Source organism: Haplochromis burtoni, unplaced genomic scaffold (assembly GCF_018398535.1).
Source record: "Haplochromis burtoni strain Fernald_Lab_line unplaced genomic scaffold, NCSU_Asbu1 Contig_344, whole genome shotgun sequence".
Classification (NCBI taxonomy): domain Eukaryota; kingdom Metazoa; phylum Chordata; class Actinopteri; order Cichliformes; family Cichlidae; genus Haplochromis; species Haplochromis burtoni.
The window spans coordinates 27006-39060 of NW_024582705.1; the positions used below are offsets into that span (position 1 = coordinate 27006).

General features: G+C 40.3%; 1 protein-coding gene across 2 annotated transcripts in view; it reads left to right on the forward strand.

Moving 5' to 3' along the window:
- lin54 (lin-54 DREAM MuvB core complex component) overlaps positions 1 to 10444 on the forward strand; it is a 29466-nt gene extending 19022 nt beyond the window's left edge. The window contains exons 5-14 of one of the 2 annotated variants that reach the window (XM_005949820.2): positions 1830 to 1985; positions 3876 to 4068; positions 4164 to 4237; positions 4322 to 4519; positions 5424 to 5515; positions 5695 to 5766; positions 7057 to 7159; positions 7251 to 7388; positions 7488 to 7690; positions 8528 to 10308. In XM_005949820.2, the coding sequence (XP_005949882.1) occupies positions 1830 to 1985; positions 3876 to 4068; positions 4164 to 4237; positions 4322 to 4519; positions 5424 to 5515; positions 5695 to 5766; positions 7057 to 7159; positions 7251 to 7388; positions 7488 to 7690; positions 8528 to 8729 (1431 nt within the window). In that variant the 3' untranslated portion in view covers positions 8730 to 10308. Of the gene's footprint in view, positions 1 to 1829; positions 1986 to 3875; positions 4069 to 4163; positions 4238 to 4321; positions 4520 to 5423; positions 5516 to 5694; positions 5767 to 7056; positions 7160 to 7250; positions 7389 to 7487; positions 7691 to 8527 lie in introns of both variants that reach the window. The other variant, XM_005949821.3, reaches the window with a different exon arrangement.
- The last annotated feature ends 1611 nt before the right edge of the window (positions 10445 to 12055 follow it).

Sequence of the window (12055 nt, forward strand, 5' to 3'; positions counted from 1 at the left end):
CGCGAACATCTCCGTTAATCCAGGGTTTTTGATTTGGGAAGGATTTAACTGTTCTGGATGGGACGACATCTTCCACTGAATATGATCAAGTGGCTAGAGACTAAAACTAATAAGTCTATAGTTTAATTGTCACATAATTACAACCTGTTACTGCAGGTAAAGCACGAGTGTAATAAATCACCTCGAAACCCCCTGCAATGTTTACTCAAAAATGTTTGGAATCACAATGATATAATTTGAAAGTGCAGGCAGATAGAGAGAGAGAGAGAGAGAGAGAGGTGCGTAGCCTAGGCCTGATAGTGGATGTAGCTGTGGGTAATGAGAAAAGATAAAAAGATAACTTTTTTGTTAAGTTAAGGCCTGATCTGTTGAAATTCATAGCCAGTGCTCTGACAACCTCTCAGGTTACGTCTAACACTGGTCCAGAGACGGCATCGACCTCTAAGCCAGAGCACACTGAAAGTAAAAGGGGGAAAGTGCATACATTTCGAAGAGAGTGGCTTGACCAGTTTTCCTGGCTAAGATACAGTAAAGCTGCCAACATTATGCACTGCATTTGCTGTCGTGCGTGTAGAAAGACCATGCCCGGCAATACTGCATTTGTGACTGGTGCAAATACGTTTTGAATTGAAACGCTGAAAAAGCACAGTGTATCTAGAAAACACATTATATGACACAATATAAATGCACTGCCCAAGTGTCCCCTCTCTCCACTGCCTTTCAGTGGCAGGCAGCAGCAAACAGGTCATCAGAGGAGGCCAAATGATGATTAAGTTTAACAGTGCCTACAATATTGCAAAGAAGAATTTCCATTCTCTAAGTTGAAGTCCGAAATAATTCTTCACAAGAAAAATGGCTTGAACGTAAACTCCACATACAGTAATGATGTCACATGCGCCCAGTTTTTGTGAACCTAACTTTTGTGCTGATGCACAGGCGCACCAATGCAACCATGACGAAAAGTTAGTCTAGAGCCCTGGGGTATTATCGTCACCCTACTGGGCAGGGGGGTGGCATGGACACCTACATTTGTGAATGGGATAACGTAGACGCTTCAAGTTAATACTATAGGTGTATGTACTAAAAATCTCAGAAGAGTTCAAATCTCAGTGACTTTGACCTTAAGGTCAAAGGTGAAGTTTTATGAAAATCTTGTGACTGCGTAAACTGGAGAATAAAATTACGTAGAATTTTTAAATTGATCCCATAGGTGTGTCTGCTAGGAAGCTGAGAGGTAGCGTTGGTGGTTGGGCCGATACTGTTGTTTAAAATAACAATTTGATTGTCTTTGTTTTTTGGAAATGTAGTTATTAAAAATGCAGTAGATGTATTCACACTCTTTGAATATTTAGACAGCCCACTACAGATTGATGTGTCACAGTACATAAACATCAGCCTCTGGCACTAGTAATCATCATTGTATTTGCAGACAGGAGTTTATATTATATTATATTATATTATATTGTATTATATTTAGTGCTGTCAGTGTTAATCTCGTTAAAATGATGAGTTATCGCGAATCGCCCTGTGCGTGGGGCTGGACGGCGTTAACGAGCTAACCGTGCTCACGCGTTGATGCTGTGTAGCCCCACGCACAGAGCGATTCATGAGATTAACACTGACAGCACTAATTATATTAGATATTTCTTTCACTCCTACTAATTAATGAATATGTATACATAGTGTTTGCAATTGACTTGTTATAGAATGTTGGTTTATGTGACATTCCTGTTACCATACGTAATGGCAGCTATATTGCCATCCAACTCGGGTCTTTGTTTAATCAGGTGAAATTTTCACAGCTCATGCCGCTTGTCTGTTCCTGCCAGGTGACTGTGGTGTCTGTGGCTTCCCCGACCTCCGGTGCTTCTCAGAAGTCTGTAGCACTGCCTGTGAATGTAGCACTTGGCCAGCAGATCCTGACAGTCCAGCAGTCAACATCTGTATCTCCAGTCAAGGTGGCCACTAGCCAATCAACAACGCAGGTAACATGAAAGCACAGAACAGTCAGTTGTAGTTGATACCATCTGATCTGAGGGGAGAAAAGGAATTTAAAAAAAAAACAAAAAAAAACGTATTCACCTTGTTTGTGCATAAGTGTCATTTCAGCTCCGTATGAGAGTCAAGGAGTTGCAGCATACTGCTGTGATGTGCAGTCATGCTATTTTCCTCCTCTCTTCTTTCTTGCTCTTGAGTGCACCTCATTTTACTGCTACACACAAACAGGCCGCATTTAGGATTGAGCTGACAGGAAGCAGGTGAAGACGGAGACAACTCACTGTTACTGCAAGTGCAGTTTTACAAAAACAGAACAAAACCTCCCAAACTTCCAAATAAGCATTACACTGATGAATGAAAACAAACATGGAGCAAACATGCAGTTAAAAGCTGTGGAAAGATAAAAATAGAGTGAAATGGCTTCTTCTGTGCTATGTTAGCTCTTGAAATAATAATTGCTGCTGTGTAGTGAACACAGAAAGGAAGTGAATAGATTTAATCACTTATATCCGATCCAACCTTTTTGGGTCAAAATGGAGGAAATCCGCTCCAAATATCAGATTGATACATCTGCAGTTGGTGGGATTGTTGTTTATAGTCTGACACAGTTTGTAGTAAACAGACTGCTCATTACTCAAAATGATTGGCTCAGTTGTGCACTGCATGCTTTGATTTAAAAAAAAAAAAAAAAAAAATTCTCTCAAATTTGTACCATTATGGAAATATTTCACTTTTTCTGGTAATAAAGTTCCATCTGTTAATCTCCACCTTATCGTGGTAGAGCAGCGGTCTCCAACCTTTTTTGCGCCACGGACCGGTTTATGCCCGACAATATTTTCACTGACCGGCCTTTAAGGTGTCGCGGATAAATACAACAAAATAGAACTAGTACCGGTACCGAAAAAAAGATTTATTCATAACACATGTGAAAAGACCCAGGAAAACCGAGTTAACGATAAAAACGATAACAAAATAACGCTGAAAACTGATTAAAAACCCTGAAAACTATAAATTTCACACCTGAGCCTCAACTCTTGCGGCCCGGTACCAAACGACTCACGGACCGGTACCTGTCCGAGGCCCGGGGGTTGGGGACCGGTGTGGTAGAGGATTCGCGTGGCCCAGGGATCCCAGCAGCTATGTTATTGGGTGGTCTTTCGCCCCCTGGCAGGATCTCCCAAGGCAAATTGGTCCTGGGTGAGGGACCAGACAACGGGCAATTCAAAAACCCCTATGAGTGAAACTGAGGAGGGTGCCCGAGGGCGAGCGCCTGTACATTGGAGTCCGGTTTTTCCCACTGCAATTTCTAGAGAAACTGAATTTTCTTCTTTGTATATAAAACAATAAGTTGTGCAGTTGTTTTTGTTCAACTGACTGCATTGCTAAAGCCATGGCCATCTGATGCAGAAAAGGCAGGACAGACCGTGTCATGTTTCTCTCAGTGCACTATGTGGGGCACCAATGATGATGACTTACTTCGCATGTAAATTTTACCTCCATAGCAATATACATTTTTGCCAGAAATAAAATGGTTGTGTAAGATTGTTTCCAAGCAGATAGAAAGATAATTAATACTCAAAACAATTAAATGTTTTCATGTGACCACCTGCCCCAACTATGATATAAGATTGTTTTTATGCATTTTACATGTATAACAATAGATCAGCATTTGGGGAGCTTAATCCTGGCCTGCAAAAAAGAAACTGAAGTGCACTTTGAAGATTGTATTGCCAGTAAAACGGGCAGCTCTTAACAAACTGCTTTCAGGATGAGGTTCTTTAGGTTTTGTTGTTGTTGTTGTTTATTTTGTTTTTTTTAAATTTTCTCTTCTATTACTGGCTTCAGTCTGTTTCTCCGTTTGATGTGAATGTTTTCAGAACATTAAACCTGTGGCTGTTGGAGGAGTGGGAGGTTCCCAGTTTAAAACAATCATACCCCTGGCCACCCAGCCCAACGTGCAGCAGATCCAGGTGCCTGGCAGCAGGTTCCACTACGTTCGCCTCGTCACAGCAACGACAGCGAGCAGTACAGGACAGCCCAGTGGTCCCAGTACCAGCTCTATACAGACAGGTGACCTATGAACTTGTTTTGTTTCCTCTGCTAACAAATACAGGCAGCACTTAGTAATTGCGCTGTACCAACTCGTGATGGTGCTTATCCCACAGCTAAACCTATGGTGGTCAGTACAGCAGCGGTCAGGATGTCTGTCCCAGTTGTCCCAGCACAGACCATGAAACAGGTAACCTGGGTATCCAAGTTCATTCAAAGAGAACTTTCTCTGAAATGTCCCTTGAGCTGCATTCATGGTTTTTATTCCCCGTAGGTGGCACCTAAGCCCTTAACATCAGGACCACAAGTAGTAACCACCACTCAGACTCAGCAACGTTTGATCATGCCTGCGACTCCACTACCCCAAATCCAGCCCAACTTCACCAACCTCCCTCCAGGCACCGTCCTGACACCAGCTCCAGGAGGAGGGAATGTGGGTTACGCGGTTGTGCCAGCACAATATGTCACACAGGTTAGCGAATTATCTTTGTGTGCTTTTTGGTTTGACAGGGTTTTTTTTTTGGGGGTTTTTTAATAATTCAAGTATTTATTAGATTTTGCATTTTATAACAGCAAATACAGAGATGCAGCAACCAAAAGCAAGAAACAAACAAACAAAAAAAATTAAATAAATGAATAATAAAAAAAAAACCACAACAAAACAAAACAAGTGAGGTTTTAACATATGTTGTATTAAGCTCAAATGTCCAAGTCAGGTAGACATGTAGGTGCAAAAATTGTCCCACTGTTCCAGCGCAGCTTCCGTCTCATGATGTATTTTTCCCAGCATCTTTTCGCATGCAACATTCCCAATCATTCTGTCTTTCCACATTTTAAGCGTTAGAGTATGGGAGTCCTTCCAGTGTTCCAAAATGACACGGGCACATGTTACCAATGCAGTACTTAACACTCTAAACTGGTACTTATTTAATTGCAGCACCTCTCCTTTGTCTCCTAGTAAACATAATTTAGGTGATCTGGGTAGGTTACAAAGTGTCCACCCCTGCAAATAATTCAGTACAGTGTTCCAAACTGGAAAAACCAGCGGGCATTCCCAGAGTGCATGTATCAGAGTACCTTTGGCTTGTTGGCATTTCCAACACAAGTCATCTCTACCAATCCCCATTCTATACAGCCTTGAAGGAGTATAATAGTATCCGTTAAGAATTTTGTATTGAATAAATTTCCCCCTGGCTTCCCTAATGTATAATCCATTGTTCGACAATATAGAATCCCATGTACCTTCATCCATTGTACGCCCTGGTTTGAAGGGTTTTTTTGTTTTGTTTTGTTTGTTTTTTTGTTTCTTTGTTTTTAAAAGATTGATTTCCTTTTCCTGAGTGAGTTTCAATATCGTGTTTCTTCTTTTCTCATAGATCCAGCAGCCACCATTTGTGACGCTTGCCAGCAGCTCTAGTTTTTCTGCATCCACTGGTATCCAGACTCAGGCCAGATTGCCTCTTAATGGGTAAGAAATGGTAGAAGCCATCTTACTATGACTTTTGTTTTTATATATATTGCATTGAAAGACCAACTAAATGATATCTGTTCTATTTAAAAAGATGTTTACCAAAATATTAAAGTGATTTTCTTCATTTGTTCTCGTGACTGTCTATAGTTTAATCTAATTAATCTTCATTGGTTCAGTTTGTCAGCAGCAGAAACAACCTCAAGACCAAGAAAACCATGTAACTGTACCAAGTCACAGTGCCTCAAACTGTAAGTGTAATGGTCACTGATAATGTTTATCCATTGGATAAATCTGTCCAGGTGTAGCTCAATAATTAATACATGTTTGTATACAAACTATATGTTTGTAATTTCAGCTGAATATTTTGTAAAGTCATCTGTGACATTATATTTTAGCTTTTTGTCTCTGAGTCAGAAAGAAGAAACCAAGTTCCTGTTTACGCTCCATAAATATTGATGCATATTTTTAATATTGTAAATATTTTTTTGCTCATCTGGCAGAGGGACAAGTCTCTTTCTTAAAAAACATTAAGACAAAAGTTCAGTGGACTTGAGCTTAATTTGATTTGTTGGTCAAAGTAGGGCTGGGTTTTTATTAATGAACCTGTAGAAGGATTATCAGTTGCCTGCAGCTGCCTTTGTCTCCAGATTGCTCAGGTTCTCTAACCTGGTATGCTTTCAGTATTTGTGACAGTTGGCTTTCTGCGTTGGCTCTCTCTTGTCTGCTTCCAGCTGCTGTGTAGGTCTCCTGAGGCTCACAAGCCCACTGCCACTTGCGGCTAGCTGTGTCCTTACCTGCACCCACAGGCGTCTTACAGTGGAGGCCAAAGGCTGGCAGGGAATCACGTGTGCCCTTGCAAAATGAGATTTATGGTCATAAACACCCCATGGTGTTTTTAACCCTCATTGTATTTAAAGTTCAATAAAATCTCAGTTCAGTGACTTTATTATGTTTACTTTAAGGAATAATCATTGTTAATAATATAGATAACAGTAATCAGTATTATTATGTTTGCACTAATCTAGCAGCTTGCAGTCATATTAATCTCATACACAAATGCCTGGGTAAAACTCTAAATTCATGACCTTTATTTCCAGGAGGTCAAAGAACAACTTTGCTATGAAATCGCCATGGTAAATGATAAATGGACTGGTATTTATGGTTTTTATAAGTGCTTTATACAACATGCCTAATTCACCCTTTCACACAAGCATTTCTTTCTACACCTAAGGGCTCTCTGATGTGTTTCTTATTAACACTTGGAGCATAACTTGGGGTTCAGTATCTTGCCTAAGGATACTTTGGCATGCAGACTGGAGCAGCAAGAGATTTAACAAACAAACTTCCAATTAGCTGACCTGCGTAGCTGGTAATGGCTAGTTTAAAAAAATCCTAATACAGTATTATTTTGCGGTGGAAACCATTTTTCCTTTTTATCTGAGTTTAGGAAGCACTGAGAAACTTAATGTTGCTGAATCAAATTACAGTTGACATGGTTTTATTAAATGGTGGGGTTTTTTTTGTTTGCCTTCCTATAGCTACTGTGACTGTTTTGCAAATGGAGAGTTCTGCAATAACTGTAACTGCAATAACTGCTTCAATAACCTGGAACATGAAACTGAACGTCTCAAAGCTATAAAGGTGAGGCAGAAGTCCACTTTCTGAATTCTGTTTTTGGGCTGAACTGCATCCTGTTTGACTCATAAATTGCTGCACAAACATGTTTTCACAGACTTGTCTGGACCGAAACCCAGAGGCCTTTAAACCTAAAATTGGTAAAGGCAAGGAGGGAGAGTCGGACCGTCGACACAGCAAGGGCTGCAACTGCAAACGCTCAGGCTGCCTGAAGAACTACTGCGAGTGCTACGAGGTAAGCTCTCCAGTTTTCTTTTTTTTTACAGATGGCGTCACCTCCATTCATTCGTCTCTTATTGGCATTTATTTCCTTCATTTTTGTTTCTCTTCACAGGCGAAGATCATGTGTTCGTCCATTTGTAAATGCATCGGCTGCAAAAACTTTGAGGAGAGCCCGGAGAGGAAGACGCTAATGCATTTGGCAGATGCAGCAGAAGTGAGAGTTCAGCAGCAAACGGCAGCCAAGACCAAACTATCCTCACAGATCTCAGATTTGCTCATGCGGACGACGCCTGTGATTTCAAGTGGAAGTGGCAGGTACCTGAAACACAGTTCACACATTTTTCAACATAAAATCAAATCTGCAAAGAGCCTCTTTTACAGTAAGCATATGATATGTACTTTTGTAGAATCTTTAGCTTTAGCTAAAGTGTTGCACAAGTAAGGGCTGCAGGAGATTGACTGACAGATTGATACAGGATCTGCAGTGATGCGGACACAGTACCACAAGAATTAGAAATGATCTTCCAGTGAAGGGTGGCTGGACACTCCTTTAGAGAGAGGGTGAGGAGCTCAGTCATTTGGGAGGGACTGGAGTTGCATCTTTTGATGGCTTATGAAGGCCTTTATGTCACCCTGCAAGAGGTGTCCAGGAAGAGGGAGATTGGGTGATCTGGATCCTGATACTCAGGAGAGATGAGTGAATAAAGCACTTATCTTTCATTTTATTTCAACAATAATGGCTACATCCCAGATACATTGTAAGGAAGTCTTCTTTTCTTGCAAGGACCAACTTATGTCTAGGCATGCACCCTGGGCACCAAACCAATACCAGTGTTAAATTAATAAGCTGTATAGAAGAAGACACTCAGAATCTCTGTCATCTGCAATGCAACATCAAATTTGACCTAAACTACCTAAACTTTAAAACTTTAAGTAGAGACGTACGCGCTTTCAGAAACGGTGCAAAATGTGTGTGTTTCCTGTACAAGCTGCAGGAGTGTCAGCACATCTATATGAAGCTATGGAGTGGGTCATTAAAACTCACTTGTGTCTGATTGACATGGAGTCTCCACGATCCATCTGCTTACTACTGCTGAGACCAGATAATGATGGCTTTGTTGTCAATACTCATTTATTTTGCTTTCCCCCCAGGCTCCCGTATACGTTTGTAACAAAGGAAGTGCTTGAAGCAACATGCGAGTGTCTGCTGGAGCAGGCCAAAAAAGCAGAACAGACTCACCAGCCTCAAGTTGAGGCAGAGAGGATGATTCTGGAGGAGTTTGGACACTGCCTCATGAGGATAATCAGCTCGGCAGGGAAAGCCAAATCAGACTGTGCCTCCATCAACTGCTAGGCCGAGGCCTGTAAAGGCTCTCCACCCTCTAACCCTCCTACCAGCTGTGGAGGCTAAGAGAATGGATTACTTTTTGCACTCTGTCCTAGACCCCAGGGTTTCTGGCCTGCAGGGAAACAGGTTGTCTCCTTCATCAAAAGGCAGAACAATGAACTGAAGGCAGGCAGATCCCACCCCCACCCCCCTGCCTTAGCCAAGCTGAGGCCAGCTGGAATAATAAAAAACATGGAGCAGTTGTTTGCACTGTTCACCTATGCTAACAGAAGGATAAATGGACTGACTTTGAAGACGTTACCATACTTATCCACCTGAGTGTGATGCACACAAATGACTGAACAGGAATACAAATGTTCTTTCACTTGATTTTCTTTTTTTTTCTTCTTTTTTTCACCCCCCCCCCCCCGCCAAATTTCCCTTCCAAACCTCTATCAAATGTTTCCTTCACATTTGCTCTTCCATTTCACTCTGGGTTTTTTTTAGGTTTGTTTTGAGGTTTAAAAAAATGCCTGTAATTTTATGTAATCCGTATATTTGTGCTTTCAGTAGACAAAAAAAGAATATGTATCTTTTGATATTTATTTTCACAGGTATTTGTAATCATTGTCAGCGCTAATATTGTGTGGCTTCAAATGCTACAACATGTTAATTATTAACCAAGGCTAGGCTAAATTGTTTTAATGAGAAATAAGTAGATGCAATCTTTGGTTTTATCCTAAATCCAAATGTAAGATGAATACACACACACACACACACACACACACACACACACACACACAGTACAGAATAGTTGTAACTTGGTTACACTGACAGAGGTTCACATTTTTCCTGGTGCTGTTTTGTTTTCTTAGTTACATGCTTACTGTACATTAAAGACCAATTACACCCACGTGACTTGTTTAGTGTTCTTTCAGATATCTGGACACGATAGCCTGAGTGTTAGTGTTTTCCAGCCCTGTCCACACCTGTGTACCTTTAGACCCTCTGTCTCAGTTTTAGTCTGGCCTAAGCTATAAAGCTGAGACTTGTGAACAAGGGCTAGAAGAGCTGCTTGTTGTGCTTTTAAGTAAACAAATGTGGGCAAAGCTTGTTTTTATGTATGTTTGTTTTTTTTCTATTTAGGTTATAAACTTCAAACAGGAAAGTTATTCACGGAGTTCCACGGGAACACTGTCCCAGTACTGTCAATGAAGCCAGATGACACAAATCAATTAAAATACAGGACACTCTGTGAAACATAAGTGTTGTAAAACCCATTTAAAAAGCATTCAGCTGATCCAAAACACTACATCAAGTATGCTAACAGGAAAAGAGATCATATTTCTCTTATATTGTTTTCTCTTTCTTGTTCTGCCTTTGAGCACCATTACAGACCTTCTAGTTCTATTATTTTTTTATTAGTTCTCTCATGTACACACTCATATACAGGCATGATATATCTGTCAGCATACATTCAAGTAATCACTTCAGGCTTCAGTCTGCTGAAGAAGGCTCATTAACCAAAGCATGCTACAGCATCTGCCAAACATGCTGGAGGTGGAAGCATTGCTATGGCAACTCTGTATACCTGCCATTGGAACTAAGTCACTGGTGTATATTGATTATGTGACTGCAGATAGAAGAATTCCTCACTCTCTGCTCAGACTCAGCCAAAACTGACCAGATGGTGTTTCACATTGTAAATGGATAATTTCTTTGCAAAGAAATGGGCTGTCCTTCAAAGGATAGGTCAGTCGTCTGATCATACAGGTTACTGAAGAAAAAGGGGAAGGGTGAGAGACGTTACTGTGTGCTGTGTTTTTTAAGAAAAAGAAAAGAAGAAATGTCAATTACTTCTAGACTTCAGGCAGTTGTTGACTGCAAAAGATTTTCATGCAACTAAAGAGTCCTTAAATTTGAAATGATGTCAATCTGTCCAATAACCTTTGAACATATAAAAATAGGCAACTTTGCATAGAAATATTTGTAATTCCTAAAAAGTTAGCAGAAAATTGTTTTACAAGTCACTGAATTAAAGCTAAAAGTCTTATTATTAGGTAGACATGGTACATGCAGGTGCGATTACTGAGATAAAACAGTGCAACGTGTCGGATGTGTGAGGCAGAAAGAAAGAAGGTTGAGTAGATTTTAACTGGGTCTATTACAAATATAAAGCAACGGGGGTTATCAAGTTGTATTTCTTTATGTTGATTTTCTGTACCACTTGGTGGCGACAGTCATTGGTGATGGCAATCCACCACTTCGTTGTTTGACCGTCGAAGAAGAAGAACAGCAAGAAGAAGACACGCAAAGAAGAAAAAGAAGCCGAAGGAGAACCGTGAGTGTTGGTGTTGGCGGTCAGTATCATGGCTGGGAAAATAAGGCTCTCAGAGAAAATTAGTTTCTGAAATGCGAATTGTTATATGTACCTTAAATTGCATTATCTACACCATTCCTCTAGGTTAAATGTGTAGACGGTTTGGGGAGTTAGCTCACTTCTGAACGTGATTTGAAACGAGGTGTGCCATTGAACGTTAGCCCAACTAACCCCTCTGCACGTGTGGACAGAGACTAGGTTGCAAACTTTGCTGGTTTGGTGAAAAAGTAAAATGTTGATCAAGAGTCGCCGCCAGCAAAATAAGCCAACATTTTCTGAAATTGGAGTAAACGCGTAAAAAAAATCGGCGCACATCCCATAATTGTAATTCAATTTTTTTGTTTTTTTGCAAAATACAACTGTACGATAATCGTATTTTGCAGGCAACTTATGTTCTGATTCGTGTGCTGGTTTATATAGAAACTAATTGATTTTGTTTTCACAGGTTAGCTGCAGAAAAGAAGTTCCCTTGAAGTGAGCCACGTGTGGATGTGACTTGCATGTATGTATGTCTTCATGCCCAACAACATATTGTGAAATAAATATCCTTCCCAATGATTATACCAATCACTACCCATCTGACCCATTCATATGTCTGGGGAAGATTATACACACGCTTTCAAATGAGGGTGTTATCTTATATTTTCTTAACTAAAGTGCACCTCTACTGTTAAATTTAACAGTTTATTTTATTACTCCGATTGTTTTTACAGGGTTCAACTGCTGAAATGTTTCCCCGAGTTCAGGTGATGTATTGATATAGATGCATAATGACCTGACTGCTTTGCCTTCATGTTACTTTAAATTTGTTGTCAAATAAAATCAACTTGTCAAGAAAGTTTTGTTTTGTGACATTCATTGGCTGTCGCTACCTTTTTAGTACATATATTAAAACAATGCAGAAAAATACATTGCCTCTGATTCTCTTTACTGTTAGCATTGACAGAGTCAGACGGCTAATCTTGTAGATAAA